We start from the raw sequence: 24,159 nt of genomic DNA, 5'->3' as shown, positions 1-24,159 counted from the left end.
AACAGGCTTCTGGAAGCTGATATTTAGAATATGAGCACCTAGATTTATGGCCCAATCTTATCCTGGGTCTATGGCAGCAGATCTTGCAATCTGTAGTCATAAGTCCAGTTACTGTGGTGTGAAAAGTGTCCCACCGTTGGGCTCGCTGGACTTGCTGGTGCAAATGGCCAGAGGCTGTGTGTGACTGCCAACAGCCCACTGAGCAGACAGGGTTGTGCTGAGGATGGGTCATGAATAGTTCAGGGAGGATCAAGGTGGTTCGGGGGTGTAACAGGGACAGTTCAGGAGTGGGAGGGGAATGGATTTTGGTGGCAGCAGTGTGTGCCAGATCCTACCCCTTTTTTCTAGTTTAGACCTGTCCTCTGACTCCCTCAGATTTACTGCAGCGAAAGAGCTCGCATGGGTCCAAGGATGCCCACTGACAGTTAGGTGGCTTACAGAGAACTGTTTACGATATTTTTGTTTACCTCTCACTCTGATTAACCCCCACCATGGTATGCAGTATGGGCTCCATCTGCAGCCCTTTATGCTATGAACTGGCAGAGCATAGGACTGGGCTGACCACCTGATTTCTGTTCACCAAGGGCTGCTTCACATATTATATATGTGATGCCTTGTACTAAGTTCAGTCATAGGTTCATCTAGCCCTATAAGACTGGCAGCAGAACTTCAGGATCTCAGGCTGAAATATTTCAGAGTCCTGATCCTTCAACTGGATATGCCAGGGCTGAACCTGGGACCTTCTGCATGCAAAGGTCACTCTGCGATTTCCAATGAGGTCATGTGGGTCATTCTGTGAAGGGTGTGCATGCGCTGGAGAGATGTTTTGCAGAGAGATGTCTGCTTGGCTCATGCATGTCTCTGGGATGATGTACAAGGCTTTGCTTTGTATGTTCTACAAGATGCACAAGAAGATGTGTGATTTGCTTGTGCTTCCTCTCTCGTTGCTTCTCTAACAACTGAAGGGACTGTTAAGATCAGGCTTTTTGCAGTTTCCTGAAACACAGAATTGATTTTTTTTTCTATTTGTGAACATGAAAAAGTCATTAGCTGTTTCGTGTAGCGAACAACCATTTTGTCAGAAAAGCTGTTCCTGCCATGAAAACATTCATTTATGTGTTCTGCTGACCTCAAAAATAAAACATTCATTTTGTACTTTTGCTTACAATTTGAGCTGTTAAAATCTCAGTTTTCTCATCAAAATGAGCACTTTCAGCTGATGATAAATTTTGTGCATTAGGGCAACGAGAGCCAGGTACTTCCCCCTCCCCTTTCCCCTCTGCTTCTTTCCTTCCCCTCTCTTTGGTTCTCTCCCTTTTCAGTGGGCACACATAATTTCTTTCTCCAACAATGACTAGAGCTGGAAAATCATATGCTGCTTCTTCCACGTGCTCCTTTCACATACTCCTGCCATCCCTCCTTTTCCTCCTCAAGCAAAGTCAGTTTATCAGATGTGTATTCCGAAAAAGGAGTGGGGGAACCACTCACAATTCTGCTGGGATTGCCTGGCAAAACTATAAACACATAGACTTAAATAAGATGGAATGTAGCTTTGAGTATATAGAAACGGAGATAGGAAAAACCTAGTTCCACACTCCTAGATACCAAGCTATGTCAGTAACGAACTTACCCCTCGCCACTACTGGGGCAAAGGTCCGTGATGCCAACCCCCGATGCATGCCATCCCCCATATTTACCCAGTGCGACAGAGCCTTGCACGGCTACAGGACCGAATGGGGAAGTGTTCTGAAGCTTCCCTGTGGTCTTAAACAGAACTTTTGGAAAACCGGAAGTACTGTTTCCGATTGCATTGGAACCCTCAGAAGGCTTCCCACGTGGTCCTGGAGTCACCCGGGACATTTGCCCTGTTTGCCCCAGGTCTGCTGCTGAGCTATGTAGGCCTTCAAGTTCTGAACTTTCACAATTGCTACCAGGCAAGTATCTGCTGTGTGATGGCAAAACAACAAGGAATTTGGCAGGCAAGATCCCAGATAATCACTTAAATCAGAGGAAACCACTGAAAGTTGACAGTGAAAAACTGCAGGACTAGTTCTGCACACTCCAGGGAGATTGAGACTTGTGTTTCTTGAACAGCAGCCCCTCCATGCTGCACAGCAAGCCTCTTTATGAAACTGACAAAAGCTGAAAACAAAAATTTGTGATGTGGCCCGGAGCAGTGTTTCTGAAGCTGTGGGTCAGGACCCACCAGGTGGGTCGTGAGCCAATTTCAGGTGGGTCTCCATTCATTTCAATATTTTATTTTTAATCTATTAGACTTGATGCTACCATGGTATGTGACTGCATTTGGGGAAATGTTACAGACCTGTACTTTCAACAAGCTACTATGTATATTCTTTTAACAATGATAGTCAATGGGATTTACTCCTGAGTAAGTGTGGCTAGGATTACACCCTAGGATTGTTAAAAATGTTCCTGCTTAATGATGTCACTTCCGGTCATGACATCACTTCCAGTGGGTCCTGATAGGTTCTCATTCTAAAAAGTGGGTCTAGGTGCTAAACGTGTAAGAACCACTGGCCTGTAGGATCTTCCTCAGTGATTCCACTGGGCCTGCCCAAGTCTTGGTAGTTCTTCAGACCAAAGCAGAATATTTTTGTGAGAAGACATGCCGACAAACTATTCAGTGATAAGGAATGTGCACTGCAAACCCCTGTGAGAAATATCACCAGTCATAGAACCCAGTCCAACGCAGGTTTACTCAGAAGTAAGTTTCATTGGGTTCCATGGGATTTCCTGACAGGTAAGTGCACAGGGCTACAGCATGAGTGAAATTCTTTTAGCTTCCCTTGAAACTCAAATGACAAGGAATCTCCAAATTTGCTTTAAATGTCTCATTGGATAGAAATTCAGTCGCCACTCTAGAATTGAATAGGCTCCCCTGTGACACTCTGTGAAATGTCTAGAAAATCTCCCAGTTTCCGCCAGCATTCTTCAGATGTTTTGCTTGAGGTGATGTTCCCCCTGCCTGCACTCTCACAATTTGTTCCAAATGTTACCTCAGACAGAATTTTATTGGCAGCTCTACTTCTAGCCTTGCCTTGCCAAGGGGACCTGAAAAGACGTCCTCTGAAGAATCCTGGGTTGCTTGCAAAGCTGTTGAGAGCAGACTGCTGCATGTTCTTCAGAGGATTTTCCCCACAGATGCCAAGAGTTTTGAAGTGCCATTATTGGAAATCAGGCAGCCCAATCCTATTTTCCCTTTACCCCGAGCAAAGGCCCAACCATCTCTATGGGGTTTCTTGGATCTGTGCCAGCTATTTAATGCCTGGTGGGCCCGGGGGTTAGGATACAATGGAGTCCTGCTCTCCTGATCCCGCCCCCTCACAGGCCCAATCTGCTCCTGTTCTGCCCTACTCCCACCCAAAAAGTCCTCCTCTCCACCTCCAAAATGCCCTCGCCCACCCCCCACACTGTTCGGTGCAACCTTACCTGTGACAGCCAGCAGTACTCCTGGACACAGTGCTGGCAGACCAGTACAGGTCACTGGGCCAGCACTGCCAGCTCAAGAGCAGTCACAAACATTCTTTACAGCATGTTCACAACACTCTGAGCCAGAGTAGGGATGGCTACGCTGGCTCATGATGAAGTTAGGATTGAACTGTGAGGCTGCAATCCTATGCAACCTTTCCTGGGAGTAAGTTCCAGTGAATTTTGTGGGGCTTATGTCTGAGTAGACAAGCATAGGTTTGCATTGTAAAACAGACAGCGATATATCTTTCGTTCGTCTGCATCAGTCATGTGGTACAGAGGACAGGGGCATCACTGAGCCCCTTCCTCCCTTCCCTGACCTAATAAAACATCTTTTCTTGTTTAGCGCATCACTTATATGCTGACCTAATTTTCAACAAACATGAAGGAGGAAAAAACCAAGTCCCACATCTCCGTCTTCAACAGCCTCGTCTTTAAAAAGGCAATGTTTACCACTGAGTCAAACGGTAAGTAGAATATTATAGTTGACTGAAGTCCCAATCTGTTCTTTTGCTGAGAGGGCTCCTGGGATTGCTAATGGGACATGGAACACTTCACTTTTGGTACACTGACGGAAATGTTGTGCAGTTTAGTGGAGAGTGAAAGTCATTATAGCACATTATAGCTGTGTGGTGGCCTAGATTAAATGAGTTTGAAAGTACGGACATATTGAAGCCATGTGGCCATGACATACACAATAACAAACCCTTAAACAATTATTAGCAGTCACATTAGAGAACAAAAAGACAGAAGGGCTCTGGAGTCTTCTCACTGCATGAGACTCGTCAAATGCATGGGATCCAACTTCACCAAAACATTTGTCATTTTGAATGTGTGTGTGTGAGAGAGAGTGCTTTTGTCTGAATATTAGCCTCATTGGTGGCAAAATTATCTTTAGACATAAGATGACATAAGCAAAATGATTGGCACCTAAATACAGAGTCACAAAAAATCCACTTGAATATGGAATTACCGATGTGTGCCATAAATCTGCATCTACTCTATCTCTCCCAAACTATGAAGCTGCTTAAATTAATTTACAGCCCAATCCTTATGGGGCTGGGCAGCACTGTGATGATCCACAGGTCACTGACTGCTGTAAAACAGTCAGCACCTCTCATAAAAGGCAGTCCTTCAGCACTGCTGGAGTGCCATCAGAAGTCTGGAGCCTTCCAGCCCACATCATCAGACTGCTGGCCATCCATTGGAGCAAGTAAACCAGTGGGAGAGGTGGGGGGGGCAGAACGGGGTGGGGAGGGAGAGACACTGGGTGGAAAGGGGCAGGGAGGCTGCAGAAAAGGGTGGATCCAACAGCAATCCTGTTCCCTTGCTGAAGCCTTCCAATCCACCCCCTCTGCTAGATACAGTGCATCCATTTTTGGCGTGGCTGCATCAGTGGGGGAGGAGGGAGGAAGGATAGGATTGGGCTGTAAATCTAGTCTCCTTTACAGCTATAAACATTCAGTAATGACTTGCTAACCCAAACCTGGCAACTGTTGACCTTCAAGTGGAATCGCTTCATAGCAAGTAATGTTTTCTGGATTATAGAAGATTTAAATCTAATACAGACACTGCAGTTACAATTATCATTATATACACTTAGGGTGCAATCCTAACCCCTTATGTCAGTACTTTCCAGCATTGACATAAGGGTACTGTAGCTCTGAGATAAGGGAACAAACATTCCCTTACTTTGAGGAGGCCTCCATGAGTGACATCCAACTGCAGGATGCAGCACATGTCCCATTGGCACTGCTATGCCAGTGCTGGAAAGCACTGACAGAAGGGGTTAGGATTGTGTCCTTAGTGTATCTGCTGATATGATAAATGAGGTGGATCACAGCCATGTGTGTTTGTTATTCTTAATGATTCATTACTGTGCGATTTAAAAAATGTTCTCACATTCCTCTTCTTTCTGTTTAAGACAGAAACCATGATGATCCTAGTTTAGGCATACATTTTCTTGGCACTTCCTTAGTCTCTTAGTCTTAGTCTTCCTTAGTCTTTTCCAGAATGATGTTTTTGCATTAACTGGATAGTAGTCAGATAAAGGACACTAATACTTTAAGAAACTGCCATAGATATATGATGCCTAGATAACCTCTGTAAGATATCTGCAGAGGCTATTCTGCTACCTGAAGAAACTGCCCAGGGAGGCACTGATTGATCAATTGAAATGATCAGTTGACAGGAATGAGGAGACAAGTAAGGATGTGAGTCTCTCTTTTCATTCCACCCCTATCTTTGTAATTGTACTAAATTTAGGGATTACACTTCCCAACAAAGACATTTGTTTTCAAGAATTACATTAAAAAATTAGAACACTCCAAGCTGTGACATGAACCTCTATATGTGCATTCTGTACTGTTAGCTGGTGAGTATCACACGACTATGACCCTCTACGGTTTGTGCAAAACATTCTAATATATTTGCACCTTCCATGAGTAATCAATTTACAATCAATAAAAGGGCATTGATCAGACAATACACATTGCAGGCAACCATGAACAATCAAGATCTCGCTTACCAAAGTTGCAAGAATATAGTGGTATCCTATCCCATTTTTTCCAAGCTTGATGATCTGCAATGGTGAAACACAATGCATTTTATTTAATATTTCCTGGAAAAGTTAAGCAACTTTTGCAAAGTATCTCCTGCCTCTGTAATTATTTTAGCCTAGTTGTGCTTCAAAGAGAAAATTTGCATCAGGATGACAGAAAAGCTACTTAAAAATATTTCCCAATTCAAGCTGAGAGTTCTCATCAGACTGAAGGAGTAGCAGCCCAATCCTCACTAAATTTCTGTGCAGCGATACAGTGATGCTGGCTACCCTGTCCCCTTGCCCCTGGATAAGCCTGAGCAGGCACTATAGGTTAACTTGGACTTGCACCAGCTCTATAGCTAGCACACGTCTGTGTTGATCCATGCAGGTGGATCAGGCCCAGGAAGGGGGTTTGGATATGGTGCACACCAGTGCCACTGATCCTGCAGCCTCCTGGGCCTGAAACACCCACCCACTCCCCTTTCACCATTCTGTACAACCCTCCCCTGCACTATTCAACCCCCTCCCACTGCCTTCCCCCACCCTGTGCTGGACTAACTTGGTCCCGTGGGCATCCTGACAGCATCCTGTAACACACACAGGAAGGCTCCTGGCCTTGTGCTGTTGCAAAGCACTTTATAATGCTTTTGCTACAGTGCCTGCCAATGGAATGCATGCTTTGCCAGTGCAGCGTTTAGATAAGATTGGGAGGTCAATAAAATATTTCTTATGAAACCTTAACTAAGCCTCTGCTCCTGTATATGTGTTACTGATTTTTTAAATAGTTGGTTTTCATTTTGGGAGAAAAAGAAAGAAAAAATAAATATAGCATAGAATACTTAAAATATACTGGTGTTAAAAAAAACATACAAAAAACTTGAAATTAACTTTAAAATAAACAAACCTTCACAAGAACAGAAAAGATAGCATACCTTCCTAGCAAAAGGTAGCTAGGAATATTAAGCATTTGCGGATAGTACATTGCATGGTATATTTCACGGCCTACAAGTATGGATATCAAGGAATGGCTTTCAAATACATCCATCTGTAATTGTGGTCAATAAGCCATGTCTGTTTTATTAACAGCAACTAGCCTGAATGGTGGGATATCTTACCATAGGAAGGGGGTGCTTTCGCTGATTGCTCTGCTCTGCCCCCTCCCTTCCAACACCATGGGCATGGCACTACTCTACTGCATTCAATTTGATCCACTCTGCACAATGCATTGAGAGCAAACATTGCCCCAGAGCACTCAAATCTAGCCATTGGAAGATGTCATTGGAAGACAGAGTGTGAGCTTATATAAGATGTTCCTCTATAAAGAACATTTATTGTTGTCTGACTATTCTTTACCCACCACCACTGTGACCTTTCTGGGGCCGAACTCACGACAGTTTTACTGCTTCTTTGTCAACAGAAATGTGGAACGGTCCATAATGCTGTCATGCTTCTTTGCCAATAATAAATACCTTTCTGCTGCCTTTCTGGAATTGAAAGACCTTTCTTAAAGGGCAAATGTAGTTGTCCTGTTCTTCATCTATTTTTATTGGCTTTGTGTTTGGAGCCATTTGTGTCCACTAGCGCAATATTAATGGATGGCGCCCTCCTATCAAACGTCCGTGGAACAAAAGCTCTGTGATAAGGCCAATTTTGGAATGGAGGGGAGTGTTCTTGGCCAAGGAGAGAAGTCGTGAGCTATTTGTGTCAGCCTCTTTTGTCGCGCCTGTATTTTTATTAGGTTTCCAGTTATAAACCCAAATAAACATACAAAACAAATTAAATTCCAGGCCTTTTTTTTTTCAGAGCACATGACCATAGAAGGGAGCTGTATGAATGGGTTTTCAATTAAACATCAATACCCAGGTGAGATGTGCACAAATGCTAAACAATGTCATAAAGATCCTTCGCTCTACAATTATCACCAAATGGATTAGCAGTTATTGGACACTTGTTCATATGTTAACTGGCTCACCTGCTTTAGCCTTTTGCAGCTGAAATGCTCTTGAGTATACATTAAAAGCTGTCTGACTTCTATGCTAATATCCCAGCACCTCAATTAGTGTTATCCAAGTAGACGTTTGTTAGCGCTTCTGGATACAAATAAGTAAGGCTTCACCACCTTTCAACACCGCACAGATCTCCTGGGTGGGATAATTAAATAATGACTGAAGCAAATATGTCTGGAACTGGTGTAGATCAGCATGAACTTTTAGGAAAGGCTTGTTTCTGTTACATACATTTCTCCTAACCATAGAAAGAGACTAAGTTTCATGACTTTGGGAGGAGGAGGGTAAATGTGTGTTGGAAGAATATCGGTGCAGGTGAGAGAGGTGGGACATACATAGAATCAAATGAACCCAGAAAGTGAGATTTAAAACAAGTGAAATGTCAATTGCTCTCCATTGTTTGGAAATGATTTTTGCAATCATTCTGGTTACCAGAAGCACATCTAATATTTGCTCTCAAAGAAAGAATATGCACAGGTTTCTTTAATCTGCAGAATAGCTTGGTCCCTGGTTGTGTACAGCAAGGATTTAAACGTTGCTTGTTCCCTTTTATGCTATGGAAGAATTCACTTGGTGAGATGCATTCTCATGTTGAAGCACTTTGACAGAAGAGGCCATGCTTGCAAAACCTGCCACAAAACTCTGTCATAAAAATGCTGTCATAAAAGCTTGCAATTTATATGTGTGGGCAAGAGTCCTGTTGATTCTGTTATTTTCTTATAGTGCAATCCTATACATGTGTACTCAGAAGTATGTCCCATTAAACTCCGGCGCTGGGACTGCGTTCTTCTGTCTAGTGGTTGCCCAGACCACCTGGCAGCGGAGAGGTGTGTGGGGGTGTGGGGGAGGCAGGAGGAGGTATTCCAGGGTGGGGGAGTGGGGGGATAGGGAGGGAGGGAGGGAGGTATGGCGGGGGGAGGGAGCGGAGTGGGAGGAGAGCAGGACTGGTGAAGCTCAGTTCCACTGGATCTTGAGCCCAACATGGTCTGACATAGAACTCTCTGATTCTGCGGTGGTTCAAGAGACACCGCAGAATCGAGTAGCCCCATTGCAGGGATGTTTCTCCCTTACCGGGGGGAAGGGAACAAAAGTCCCCTTCTCCCGAGGAGCCACTGCAAACTGTCTGGTTGGACGTTGGATGCTGTGGTAGCCATTTTGGTGCCACGGCAGCCCTGTGTTCCAGGCAGCTGAGGATTGGGCTGTTATGCTACAAAAATGGCAGACTGTGGACAACAAAATCACCATAATAATCCAGGTTAATTGGTTTGCTACAGACCAAATCCTAAAAGCATACGGCCCAGAAAGCGGACTTTTTTTTAGTTCAATTAGAGTGTGGCACCCTATTACCTATAGCCAGAGGTACCTATTACCTATTGCCAGGTACCTATTACCTATAGCCCTATTACACACCAACCAGAGTGGTGTAGTGGTTAGCATACAGGACAAACTGAGAAGACCCAAGTTTGGATTCCTGCTTTGTCTGGACTGAAGTTCAGGGGTTGACCTTGGGCTAATCTCTGTCTCTCCCTCAGCCTAACCTAGCTCACAGGATTGTTGTAAGGATAAAATGGGGTGGGAACAGAATAATGAAAGCCAGCCTGAGCTCCTTGGAGGAAAGGTGGAATATAAGTGTAATAAATAAATAAATAAATAAATAAATAAATAAATAAATAAATGTGACTGTGGACATGCACTCTGCCAAGAAACTGAAAATGTATCCAAAACAATGCTACAGTCTTTCATTAGATAAGCTGTTTTTATTCCAATAGAATAAAAACCAGCATTTGGCACACCACGTCAGGTGCCACGGTGTCTTGCCTGGCCCTGCTGGGGAGGAAAAAAGATTTTTGCTAAGAAAAAAGTTGATCTCTGATATACATGCCATTAAACATAAAATGAAGGGCGTAAAAGTAGATTCTGAGATTTATTTCCTAGAAATAACATTGGCTCAGTGAGGGCACACCTCTTTTCACAGAGGTCCTTCAAATGACCAGCATTCAAGGAGAGAGCAAAGGAGCTTTGGCTGCATGTGCTCCCGATGATCTCTGAACAATACATCCTTCCGTGTAAATCAAATGAAATGTAGTCAGTCTCTAAAAGACTTTAAATATGCTGCCGTGTGCATAGAACCAGGGTTACAAATTGCAGGTGCAGGAATATCAAAGCCTACAGGACTAGAGCACATTAGGAAGTTCTCCACTTTCTGCTCACTTAAAAGATAAAAGATAGATGAAAGATAAAAGTTGGCTCTCCAGAGAAGTAAGCCCAGGACCTTCATTAGAACCTTGAGAGTCAAATCCTGCTGCCTTCCCATTTATTATTATATTTCAATAGAACAGTCTACAGTACATTAAAGAATTGGGAATACTTTGTGACCATGGGGCTGGAAAGCTATAGAATGAAATAGCTCCTTCTGCAGCATAAATCACAGGTTTGAAACAGAAGGCAACAGGTGACTACAAATAAACAGATGGGAGGAGCCCAGGGGAATAGTGAGATTAATCTGATAAACACTCTAATCCCAGAGTTACAGCGCAGCAGATGTTTGCTGTGGACAATTTTTTATGCATTAGAACAGACATGCAATTTGTACAGGGATTTGCAAAACACATCAGTTTATTTCCACAGATATTCTTCGTTTCCTGCACAGTGGCCTGACATGCTAGGGATGCTGTTCCGCAAATGCAGCTATGCTTTCACAATGCATATCAGAGTGGTTGTAGCATATTATTGTAAGCAAAATTGACTTAGGGCACAATCCTAACCAGGTCTACTCAGAAGTAAGTCCTATTTTGTTCAGTGGGGCTTACTCTCAGGAAGCTGTGGTTAGGATTGCAGCCTGAATTGCACACCTTGCACACCTAATTGTGCAATCACTCTCTAAAAAAAACCCCAATATCCTCAAACATGCTGCCTGTTCAGGACACTTAGGGCCCAATCGTATCCAATGGTTGAGTTGTAAGATTTATTGGTATGAATTTTAATGCATGTTTTTAACACTTCCCTTGCTGTGTCTTCAACAAATATCAGTTCAGGAGGAGGTCATATTATATTTATATTATATTTTCTAGTCTCCCAAATGAGGCCTCAAGGTAGCTTACTACAGACGATTAAAACAATATCAGCATCAAGCAATAAAGACAGATAAATGAGAAGAACCTCCAGTGTAAAAGTATGTCTACCTATTATATTCTTTCAGGTTTCTCTGTTCCACCCTTCATCCTTTCCCTGCCTTATATGTGCCTGTGGTGAGGACTAACCTTGCCCAAGATAGCATTTAGCCGTTCCGATTCACAGTCAACCACCACAACCCGTTCCTTCTTCTTCTCCAGATTCTGGAAGAGTGACTTGTAGTCCTCTTCGGTCGTTGTCATGATATTGACAGCTGTCACCTGCCAGTCTTTCTCTGCGGCTGTGTCCAACACTTTTTGAAGGACTGACAAGCCTGAAATGGGATGAGGTTAGCTTAGAATAGGAAGCAAACATGAATCCCTGGAGTAATTCTTAGATAAGACTTTTTGTGTGCCTTTTCTTTTCTGACAATTTCCAGAGTTTATGCATTTATACATATCGCTCACCCCTATTCTCATTAACCCTCATGTCAAGAAGCAATAGTTAAATAGAACTTCAGAAGGCTCAAGCACTTCACATGCTATACAATATCCTGTAAGGTAGATCTGCATTATTCTTCTCCCCCCCCCAATAGGTAATCCCCCCCCATGAGGTAATCCTGAGGCTATGAGGTGGTGGTTAGCCTAAGGAACCTGCCTGCAAAAATCCTGTGCATGGCTATTTATTGAGTTTAATGGAACCTACTTCCAGGTACATGTGTGTAGGATTGCAATCTTAGTACGTTTATGGCAGGTTTAAACTTTGGTACTTCCTATGACTAATAAGGGCCCAACATCTTCCCCCTGCCTTCCCCTCAATGTTGATTCATAACTCACCCCGGTCAGCATCATAAATGTACATAAATTTCTGGCACTTGTAGTATTCTATAACACTGATGAGGGCGTCCTGCAGTTCTGGACGCAACTGAAGAACAAATTGATTGGATGTGTCAACAGGGAAGCTGGGTGTTACAAAGCAGACATGGAGTGCCCCACAGAAGGATGTGAGCATGTTGACAGTCCTCCTCTCATAAAAGCCAAAGATAGCATAGACACCCTTGGAGAACTGGGAACAGACTGAAAAAAAGAGAGAAGAAAGAAAGAGAAGCTGTAAAAGAAATTAGTTAAGCTTTCCATATCTTGATTATTAATTTGTTGGTTGGTATATATAACATTCAAAGCTGCTCCACATCTCACTGACTGACAAAATCAAGGACTAATCAAGCATGTTTAACTCTTCGCCTGTCAGATTCCTGCTTTGGATCTGGATGAGTCTGAGACCATCAGTGAGATGAGATCATTAGAGCAACTCTTAATGAAGTTATTGATAGCTTACTGGTTCTTGGACTACTGCAGGCACACAATCCAAACTTTAGAACAATCTGAACAACAAAGGATTAAAAAATGACTGCCTTATTGTCACCAATGAGAACAGAAGCCTTGGGTGACAACCCAATCCAATGCTTCTCAGTGCCTGGGGCTGCAGCAGCAAAATGGCTACTGCTGCATCCCATGGGGCTACTCAGCAGCACCGGGGCTACTCAGGGTAGGGGACTACTTGGAGTAATCACCAGGTGGCCCCGATGGGTTTCCTTGGATGTACACCTGCTATTGAGTGGGTGCTGATTCGAAGAGACCCATGTAGGGTGTCCCGGGCTGGGAGAGGGCTCGGGATATGGCGACAGAGCCTGTCACCATATCTGTTCCCTCCTGCCACATTCCCTCCCCCTGCCCCAGAACACCGACACCAGCGGGCTCATGCTGAGCGAGCTACAGCACAGGACTTGCGTGGACTATCACAGGTGAGACTTATGGCACGTTTGCAACAATGCACGCTGGGGCTGGGCCTGCGCGAGCTTGTTTGGATTGGGCTCTGATTCTTCAAAATGCGGTGCAGCTGATAAAATCATGATTTTAAAGCTGGTGGGATTATGCTATGCCACATTCAGAACAGTCCCCCAATTCAGCGAAGGAAGAAAGGACTGCCTCAGTGTGCAATCATTTTACACAGACTATCCATGACTTGAGAAAAAAAAGGTATTAACATTATTTCAATGCAATGAACACCACCATGAAAGAAGCATGGTTTTGATAACTGATAAAAACATACAGCTCACAGAAGATAGGACATTATGGGCCCAATCCTATCCAGTTTTCCAGGGCTGGTGCAGCTGGGCCAATGGGGTAAGAACTGCATCCTTTGGTAAGGAGGCAGTCACAGAGGCCTCCTCAAGGTATGGGAACATTTGTTCCCTTACCTCGGGGCTGCGTTGCAGCTGCACCAGTGCTGGAAAGTTGGATAGAATTGGGCCCTATGTTAGTTATACATTTTGCAAATCTATGGAAGTATTCTTCTCTTTCATGGGGAATTAATAATTAAATATGAATACATTTAAAACTATAGCTGGGAAAAATTGGCTGCATCACACCACAGACTGCCCTGCATCGTCCTGGTCATGCCAGACCTGTAACTAATCAAAAATCAGGTCACAGCCCACCTGTGGGTCATGATCCACAGTTTGTGTATGCATTGCATGATGTGATGTGGCCAATGATACAAATTCTGTGCCAGCACAATTAAGAAGCAACTTCTGTGTCACACCCCATAATGCCAAGCAGCGCATCAGCCAGTTGTGAACCCACAACCCATCACAGATGACGAGCTGGATCATGAAGCCCAAAGGTTTCAGAACCGCCGTTCAAGGTCATATAAGGGATTTCCCTAATATAGAATGGCTGAAGAAATTGAATGTTTACATAGCTAGAACCAAAGCTGAAAAACATTAAATTGTCCCAGAGTTCTTTGTGTCTGATTTCAATAATTCTGGTTGCTGCTATGCAGAAAGTCTTGATCTCTGTCATCAGATTCCTCAGGAGAGGACTTGAAAGCGACCAGAAAAGTGCTAGAAGCCTGCCTACAAATATCCAGGGGGGAAGCACATGCTGTGGGACAGTAGCATATTTTGAGTTGTCAACCTCAGGCCTTGATGCTGTCAGGCTGATTCAATTTCACTCCTCTTTATGGTACATTCCAATTACTATGAATACGTTTCCTAAGAGAAGGCACTGAGAGTGACAGCACTTTGCCCCTAACAAAGCTTCTGGCTTTAATATTAGGGGACAGATGTATCTGCTTAACTGTGGGATATTCTGGAAAACTTAAAAATAAAAAAATATGTTCTCTACTGGGCAGTGCAATCCTAACTTGTGCTAGAACAGGCAAGCCAGTGGGCCTGTGCTGTATCCAGTGCAAGTCTTGGGCTGGCTGATGCTTGGCCAGAGGCAAGAGGAAAAAATTCCCCTTACCCCAGGGAGCGCCGCAGAAACCTCCATGGTTCTACTTGGATCTGTGCCACCTAAAGAGGTGGTGCAAATCTGAGTAAAAAGAAGCAGCCCCCCCCCAACCCCTGTGCCAGCTGACCTCAGCTGGTGCAAACTTACTGGGCTCGGTCAGCACATACCTGCGCCAGTCCAGTCAACTCACAAGAAGGCGCAAAAGTGCTTTACGGCACATTTGCAACCCTCCCAGGCCGACACAAGGGACTTGCGCTGGCCATGCATGGGGTTTGGATCACACCCTTACAGCCCAATCCTGAGCTGCCCGGTGTGCAGGTCTGCTTTAGAGCCAAAACTGCTACCACAGCATCCAATACACAACTGGGCAGCCCGTGGCAGCTCCTTGGAGGAACCGGGTAAAGGAAGTAGCCCTGCAATGGGACTACTTGATTTTGCAGCAGCTCTTAAGCCAACACAGAATTGGAGACTGCATGGTCTGACATGGGGCTCAGAAACTGGTGGAGCCAAGCTCTCCACCCTCATTCCTTCCTGCTCACTCCCCCTCCACACCTCCCTCCCACCCTCTGCCCTCCCCCCACCCAAGAACGCCTCCTCCCACACCCCCACTCACCTCTCTGCCACCCAGCTGTCCAGGCAACCACCAGGAGGTGGAACACGGGCCCAGGCCTGCTTGCGACAGTACGCGCCGGCGGTAAGCTGGCATGCACTGTTCAGGATTGGGCCCTTAGTCTCCCCTGATTCCAAACTTATAACATCTAGCCCAGTACTTAACATTTATATACAGTAATGCTTTCTGAGTGTGCAAAGCACTTCACATCTGTTATCCTGATGCTGTACTTAAAACTATCCTGTACAGTGTTTAAGCATCATTATGGCTGCTAGGGAATTGAGACCAAGGGGGAGAGGCTTGCCTAAGGCCACATGGTGAAAGTTCAAGGCAGAGGCAAGATGAACATGGGAAAATTCTAATGTGCAGCTCAGTCTCTTAGCCACACCTGCTTTCATTCATTACATTCAGATGTTGTGTGATGAACACTGTCGGGGTAAGGTCCTCTTCCAAATCTTCCTAACAGCTGGCTCACCTTTCCTACAGTCTTTGCCACCAGCTATAATGTTGATTTAGATGAATGATCCTCAAATTCTGGCATAATGGATCTCCTTAACTCTCACACGTATACAAAGAGCTGCTCAGATTGAATATGTAGAGAAGCATAGAAACAATTATATTCTTCCATCCAAAGAAAGGGACAATTCAAAGCCACACAGTAAATGGTGTATCTTTTGAAGAAACCAAAGAGGAATCCTATTGGGCTGCCCATGCACATTCTGCCAGCCCTGGCTGCTGAAAAGAAACTGTGAAGTATACCCCAGTAGCACATGCTGCAGGAGCACCAGCGAGAAGGCCAGGGTCTTCAGCAGGTTAGGTAGGAGGGGTCGGGTTAAGTCAGGCACTTAAAACACCATGGAATAGGAGACTGCTATTAATAGTCTCCCAATTGACAGAGTTTGTCAGAGTTGGCCAAGGCCTCTTGATAGCCGAGGAAACATGCTAAATGCTGCCCCCCTTACCTGATGACCTCCCATTCTGCTATGTTCTATCTTGGCAGTTCCATTCCCCTCCACACTTTTTTTCCCCACTCTATCCTTTCTCCTTCCAATCCAGTCTTCCTTCCATCCAGCAATTAGGTACTTCCACTCCAGGGGGCCCCTGACCAATCTGCTTCCTCAGGTGACCATTTCAGTTGTTTTCATGAAGGGGCTGGTCCTGGAACTAGCGACATGGAGAGGTGGCAGAAAAGGAGGAAGCTACTACTACCAGTGTTGTTCTGGTGTCAGTGAGGGAAACATAAGGAAAGACTAACACTTAGCTTTCTCAAATAAATTATAATCTCAGATCATACTGGCAATAATCAAAAAGGATTTTTTGCTCCTTCTAGCAGCAGCCAGTTCTAACCTCCTGTTAGAACAGATAGATGTGGACTAATGTTATGCCTACCAGTAGATGGTGGCAGATGCTGGCTACAAACTCTCATGGTGAAAAAGACATAGTGTTAACTCCAAGCACAAAGTACCAACTTAATTTCTTATTTCTAGTTCCTCAGTTCTTTACACACAATTTATATGCCTTCTGATACCAAGTGACTTGCTGGGGTATCTCCCAGACAACAAACGCAAGAAAGTCTTCAGCGTGAATCTAAATTACATTATCCACTAAAGCAGTGGTGACAAACTTGTTTCATATAGCGGACTGAATAACATTCCTGGTGCATGCTGAGGACTTGAAGTGATGATGTCAAGCAGGAAGTGTTATCATTAGGCAGATGATGGCCAAGAATAAGCATTTGATCTCATGTAGGAATTCATCAGCTGCAAATGGCAGAAGTAAAAAATATGCAAATCTTGGTTATATTTTCAAGATATGGAAAAGCTTGGTCACCTTTCCAGCAGTGCTGCTTCTGTTGAGGTTTCACTTTGCAGTTTAGCAGCTAAGAGGTGCTCTGCGAAGTGATGCCTGGGGAGAAGCTGCACTGCTGAAAGAGTGGCTCTGGGAGAGTCCAATTAAAACGGGGGGGGGGCAGATAAAGAGCTTCTGGGAGCTGCATCTGGCCCACAGGCCACATGTTTGACACGCCTGCACTAAAGCATCCATGCAGTGAGGTTGTGAGCCACTATGAAACTTTCCACCCCGTAATTTGAAACTTTCCCACTGCAATGTGTAAAAGGGGTCTCCATTCTCTAATGGAGAACTTAGAAGAAAATATGATGCTTACTTTATTTTATGCACAGCTAATAGCTGGGACTGGATAAGATACTCCATTAAAGGTATTAGTCTAGTATAAGTGCTAGTTAAAATATTCAATTACATTATAAATTCATGGAGCACCTTAATTAGCAGATGTCACTCTGTCTGCCTTGAGGGATTATAAGTAGGTCAATACTGCTTCATCTCCTCTTTGCTCCTACTGAGTCTCAAAATAAATAATCACTTTAGTTTGCCCAAGAAATTCCACCTGAGTGCTGCTTCTCACACTGCAATTTTTCTCAATGCATTCATACCCACCTAGAGGAAAATGCATCATCCTGACCTCAGCCCGGATGTTCATACAGTATATGGTCGCTGATATACATATATATGGACGTTAGCTAGCAATATGCACAGGTGCTGGTGTCTGTGTATTTTGATAATGTTCTTGTGCATGTGCGCAAGACATAAACAGAAGCACAGTACTGTATTCGCTGTTAAATCAGTGCAGAGATATTCCATTACTAAACAAAAAGGGCCTAACTGACAGGACTGGGAATTAGAGCTGGAACTACACAATGAAGTTGTGTGTTTTACATGGAAGTTCTTTCAGTATGGTAATCAGGATAGTGAAAATTCACCATATAATACTTAAAGTCCTTTTTCAAAGTGCTTTCATCTGCAGAAGCTGGACTCACTTTCTGTTGAAGGTGATGGTGGAATAGGCAGAAGCAGCCAAATAGAGATGCCATCTGATTTTTTTGTGGGGGATGCTGCCCCTGCTACCCTCCGACAAACCAAAACCAATAAATCACCTTGTGCATGCATCCCACTGCCACAAACTCCTCCTCATCCTCCTTCTCATTGACCTCCATGCTGCTCAAGAAAGCATCCAGATGGGTAAGAAAAGGGGGGAGAGAGGAGGTAGAACCAGCTCCTTTACTTTCAACTGCTGCTTTCTCACTGTTATTCCATAATATGACCCTGTTTAAAATACAGCCAGTTCTCATTATCCACTAGGTTCCTGGAACCCCTAGTGCAGTGTTTCTCAAACTGTGGGTCGTAAGAACATAAGAACAGCCCCACTGGATCAGGCCATAGGCCCATCTAGTCCAGCTTCCTGTATCTCACAGCAGCCCACCAAATGCCCCAGGGAGCACACCAGATAACAAGAGACCTGCATCCTGGTGCCCTCCCTTGCATCTGGCATTCTGACATAACCCATTTCTAAAATCAGGAGGTTGCGCATACACATCATGGCTTGTACCCCGTAATGGATTTTTCCTCCAGAAACTTGTCCAATCCCCTCGGGACCTACCAGGTAGATTGCGAGCCAATTTCAGGTGAGTCCTCATTCATTTCAATAATTTATTTTTAAAGTTTTAGACTTGATGCTACCATGGTATGTGACTGCATCTGGGGAAATGTTACAGACCTGTACTTTGAACAGGCTACTCTGTATATGCTTTTAACAATGATAGACAATGGGACTTACTCCTGGGTTAGTGTGGGTAGGATTGCAGCCTAGGATTGTTTAAAATGGTCCTGCTTGATGATGTCACTTCCAGTCATGACATCACTTCCAGATAATTCTAAAAAGTGGGTCCTGGTGCTAAATGTGTGAGAACCACAGAATCCGCCAACCATTTTAAAATGGTCTGCACTGGTCACAGGCACCATTCTGAAGGTCCCTGCAGCCTCTGGAAGGTCTCTGCACAGCAGATGAGAACAGAGGCATGGATAACAAGAGAAGGTAGTAATTCTGCCTCTTGCGGATAAGCACATTCATAGATAGTGAATTTGCATACAAAGAGAACTGACTGTACACAGAATGAGTGCAGCATGCTGGGAGTATTCTTGGAATGCTCCATACATCTGGTTTATTTTAAATAGGACCGCACAGAGTGAGAGCACAGTGGCGGCACCATAGCAGAAGGTTAAGAGGTAGAGGCAGGATAACTGCACTCTGCCTATTTTTGTTCACCCAGCCACTTTCCTAAGCAGCCAGGTGGGCAAGTGTAGAGATAGCAATGAGAAGCATGGTGGCGGTGGTGGTGGTGGAAGCTTCCCCCCCCCCACCTTCCACTGGAAAAGATGGGCTGTTGCTGCCCTAGGGCCCAATCTTGTCCAACTTTCCAGCACTTGTGCAGCTGCAATGCAGCCCCGAGGTAAGGGAAGAAATGTTCTCATACCTTGAGGAGGCCCCTGTGATTTCCTCCCCACTACTGTATGCAGTGCACACCCCACTGGCATGGCTGCACCGGTTCTGGAAAATCAGATAGGGTTGGGCCCCTAATCTCCTTCCTACATGCTCTCAGTGAGTGCAAAGAGGATCAGAGAGCTGACTGAAATGGCTTGACAGACAGTGGACTGGAGGGGAGAAGCAGATGGTACACCCCAAATTTCCCCCATCCTCCACAACTTGGAGCTAGTGATTCAGTCAGCCTCATTGCTAGGCCAGCCTGGGAACAGTCTTTATAGAAATCTTGGGAAGGGGGAATTGGGTTCTAAGTTTAAGGAAGCAAAAAAATGCCTTCCGTCTACTGCACATTAACAAGATAAAGTACTGTGTTCTCAATTGAAGACATAGAAAAGCCTATCATGGAACTGACTGCACAAAGAAAAGTTTTAATATCATTATGGTGAGAGTGGGTATAAAGAAAGCAATATATGATCAAACATGCAAGGTCAAATACTAGGCAGACCTGTGGAATTCCATTTTTCTGTTTTACAGCAAGATTAAAGGAACATTTTTGGTACAATGAAATAAATAACCAATCTGCTGAAATTAACGTTGTGATCCACATACCTTCTAAAGGAGATTATGATCTCATCAAATGCATTAATTATAGTTGCTACTAATTGCACACTCTCTCAGCTTCCCTGGCTTTTTCAACACTACTTATCAATCTTGAACATTCAGTTCTCTTCCTACGCTGTTCTCAGATAATTGTTAATCTCAGCCTTTGAAACAGATTGCGGCAGAGAACTTGCAGTCCAGCCTTTTCAAATGGTTGAAGCCTGGCAGATTATTTGAAGGAGAGATCATCCACAGATTAGATCACTTCAGAGAGCAACATAGAGATCTTTTTGCCCATCCACAGGATATGCTTAAATAAACTACTGAACCGCTGCTGAATTTTTGCAATAATAACTCTTCCAAACAAGTAAATCTAGTGTCAGGAAAGTAAGAGCTATGCACCAGTTATGATCCCATAATTAATATGGCATAAAATGCCAAAAACAATAGTGATTCTGTGGGGATAATAAAGGAAGAAGGCAATGGAATGGTTTTCTCTTTTTTTAATGGAACAGATTACTTGGATATTACATTGTTTAATAGGGCCCAATTCTATTCAATTTTCCAGTGCCGGTGCAGCCATGCCCATGGGGTGTGCGCTGCATCCTGTGGTGGGGAGGTAATCACAGAGGCATCCTCAAGGTATGGGAGCATTTGTTCCCTTACTTTGAGGCTGCATTGAGGCTGCACTAGTGCTGAAAAGTTGGATAGGATTGGGCCCTTAATTATTAGGCACTATATATTGACTAATGTTTTATTTAAAGATGTAAGTATGATACCGAAAAGAGATAAGGAACTCATCTGGACATAAAAACAATAACGCATTTTTTTACCTTAAAAAAAAGAAGCTTGGTTTCTTTTTTTGCCATTCCTGGTATTCATGCCATTAAACCATGTTCCTACATCAGATTTAATTGAATAGTAATTCAAGCAGGAATACCATAGAAGCCCGTTGTAAGAACTAGCACACCACGCGCTCCCAGTTGTCAATACCTTGCAGTATATATTTGTCTTGCGGGTTTTTTGCTCATATTTGTGAACTGTAAGCTCCACTCATATATGCATAGTACTTTTGGAATACAATCGCCAGCCAGATCTGAATTTGGGTGGGCGGAACACTGGATTTTGGCAGGGTTTATTTTTAATTTTTTTTTCAACATGCAGATTGTCCTTTTAGCAGATTCAGATCTTCCCTTTCAAATTCTAGCAAGCATCCTGAATAATGAAATAGAATCAGGCATCAGGAATCAGCCAGAAGGGCACTGCTTGAGGGCCCAAACCCGTCAGAGAGCCCAAGAGGCTGGGCCAACCCCAGTCTCACAGCACTAATAGCTGCACTCAGTGTGCAATTGGGGATGAGCAGGTGACACACAGAATTGAGCTTTGCCCCAAGGCTTCCAGCAACCTGTTGCTGGAGCTGACTAGAATTAATTTAGAATCTTAATCCCTTTTTTGGATGCTAGATTTATCAGAATCCACTATAAGTATTACTCTAGTATAAATGCTCAGTATCAGTCACCCACAAGGAAACCTAAAGACTCAGGAATTCCTACAGGGATTGAGACTTTCTTGCCTCCTTACTGTTGATTGGCTCCCCAGCAGGGGAAATGGGAAGGGAAGAGTATTTTGTTGGCCAAATGCACCACCCCACTCCACAACTCTATTGTATGTCAAAGCTTTCTGCATTCAACAGTAGTGAATTGTTATCACATTGTGTTGGAGGATATACACAGAATACACATTTTTAATCTTCACAAAGCTCTTTCTCAGGGAGATGATTTATATTTCAAGCAATATTTAGGTCCAGCTTTAACCTACATGCACTGTGCATTTTACTCCTTGCCTCTGACTGAAGAAGTTTGTGAAACTTTCAATCTTCCTTTCTGTCATCAAAAGTAGATGAGCCAAATTAACACATTTGTTTGCTTTTTCTCTAGAAGGTAATAAGAAAGATACTTTCCACGTTTTTTCCCCTCTAGAAAATGGTGATAAAAACCAGATCAATGGACATTATCATTAGACAGTCTGCCAACTTGCTTGCCTCTTAGAGAAAATTCAAAACTTTTATTACTGCAGTAGGATGTAAATATGTGTGAGAAGGTTGCCTGTCAAATTGCTCACTCAGGACTGACAGTTTCACTACCCATTTAACAACTGTTGTGGTAAAGCTTTTTTGTCTAAACACAGAAAGCCCCAAACATTGATGACCATGTTCAGAGGGAGAAGACTTAAGAACCTGAATCATCATCGCAATCACCATCACCATCATCATCATCATCATCATCATCTGTCCCTTCCTTCATGTTGCCAACAGTTGTTTTCCTGTTCCAAAGGCTTATTTATTTTCAGTTTAAAAAAAAAATTCTAAGAAAAAACCAGCATATACAAGCTCGAAAACGGATTAGATTGGGAGACATACTCATGTTGGCAACCTTCAGTCTCGGAAGACAATGGTATCGCGTTCTGAATGGTGGTTCTGGAACAGCGTCTAGTGTGGCTGAAAAGGCCGATTCGGGAGTGACAGTCCCTTCCACACCGGGAGCAAGTGCAGTCTGTCCCTGGTCTGTCTCCCTGGCTATGGGCCTTCCTTCTGTCATGTTGTGGGAGACATAAAAGGTGCTTCTAAACCCTGATAGTAGGGACCCAGCCCTGGATGGTTCTGCCCAGATGCAAAAACTTTTCAAGGGCAACCACACCTAGGTTGCCTTACTGCATAGTGTGCATTATTTGAGCAGAATGTCAGTATACAACTGTACAATTTGTCTGAAGTATATGAAAATTTAAATTTTTAAAAAACTGAAACAGGATTTCAGCAATCCTGGAGCTATTTACACAGTCAAGGAGCAGTCCGAGGTCTCCATCTTTGCTTGATTTGTACATGTGTTTGTGTAATTTATTTTTAGCTTGCTGTGCCTGAGGGCAACTCCACACATGGTGATGGAGAAGCTGACATTAGATCCGAGAAGGTGGTGAAACTGTGATCACAAGGTGCAAATGTCTGTTCCAGTTAGGAGCAACTTGGCTCCTTTCACAAACATTTGTCCTTAGAGTGCTTTGATACAGCACAGATGCCATTGTGCATTTCTTCATCACATCCCATGGATACACTCATGTTCTCTCAAACATTAAAATGGTTCCTTTACCCTTTCCCAGCCTTTGGAATAGGCAGTTAGCTAAAGGTCACACACCTTTTTGTTGCTGTTGTTTTTGCCTCTGCCACAATAATTCTAACAAGGTCTACTTTTTCATGTGTGTGTGTTGTTGTTTTTTTTTACTTTAAAAAGGTACTCAAGAACATCCCACAGATAATAAATATTCTTATAGCTCTTCTTTGAGAAGGACCATAGCTCAGTCAGAAGAGCACCTGCTCTGGTTGGTTGGCAACCTTCAGTCTCGAAAGACTATGGTATAAGCCTACAGCACCCGGTATTCCCAGGCGGTCTCCTATCCAAGTACTAACCAGGCCTGACCCTGCTTAGCTTCCAAGATCAGATGAGATTGGGCATGTGCAGGGTAGGTTTACAGCCAAATCTTGAGTTGCCCGGCATGCAGAGGCTGCCACAGCATCAAAATGGCTGCCATGGCATTCTGAGCATGCTGGACAGCCGCCAGCGGCTCCTCAGGGGAAGGGAACATTTGTCACCTTCCCCCCAGATAAGGAACATAGCCCTGCAGTGGGTCAACTTGACTCTGCAGCAGCTATTTAGCTGGCACAGACTAAGACAGTCCCGTGTCGGGCTGCAAGGCCCAATAAGGGGCTCTGGATCCGGCAGAGCAGAGTTCCAGCAGTCCCACCCCCCTCCAATCCTGCTCCTTCCCCATCACGCCTTTTTCCCACCTTCCCCCGCCCCGGAACGCCTCCCTCACCTCCCCCCACACCCCCACTTACCTCTCCGCTGTCCAGAGCACCTGCTGGCAGTTCACACAGAGCACCTTGGCAGCAGTTCACCAGCCTCTGACTAGCGCTGGCTCAACACGGGCTTGTGCTGAGCCAGTGCCTGTGCTGGGCCAGCGCTAATGCTTGCATGTGTGCCTTACGGCACGTTTACTACAGTGTGTGCTGACAGTGAGCTGGCATGTAAAGATCAGGCTCGGGCCTGTAATCCCTGGTATCTCCTTATAGGGTGGAGAAAAATGTTGGTCTGAAACCTTGGAGAGCCACTGAGCTGGAT

General features: G+C 44.2%; 1 protein-coding gene and 1 pseudogene across 4 annotated transcripts in view; both read right to left on the bottom strand.

The window, feature by feature from the left end:
- The window catches only part of GRIA1 (glutamate ionotropic receptor AMPA type subunit 1), a 232,930-nt gene that overhangs the window by 97,092 nt on the left and 111,679 nt on the right, over nt 1–24,159 (bottom strand). For 3 of the 4 annotated variants that reach the window (XM_066615103.1, XM_066615102.1, XM_066615104.1), the window contains exons 3-5: nt 11,985–12,224; nt 11,298–11,482; nt 6,017–6,070 (exon numbers count right to left, since the gene is read on the bottom strand). In XM_066615103.1, coding sequence (XP_066471200.1) covers nt 6,017–6,070; nt 11,298–11,482; nt 11,985–12,224 — 479 coding nt within the window. The remainder of the gene's footprint in view (nt 1–6,016; nt 6,071–11,297; nt 11,483–11,984; nt 12,225–24,159) is intronic. The other variant, XM_066615106.1, reaches the window with a different exon arrangement.
- On the bottom strand, nt 23,399–23,517 carry LOC136643153 (5S ribosomal RNA; annotated as a pseudogene).

The sequence above is a fragment of the Tiliqua scincoides genome, chromosome 2, assembly GCF_035046505.1.
Source record: "Tiliqua scincoides isolate rTilSci1 chromosome 2, rTilSci1.hap2, whole genome shotgun sequence".
Classification (NCBI taxonomy): domain Eukaryota; kingdom Metazoa; phylum Chordata; class Lepidosauria; order Squamata; family Scincidae; genus Tiliqua; species Tiliqua scincoides.
Note: the sequence above shows the minus strand (reverse complement) of the source record. Positions and strands in the feature narration are given on the sequence as shown.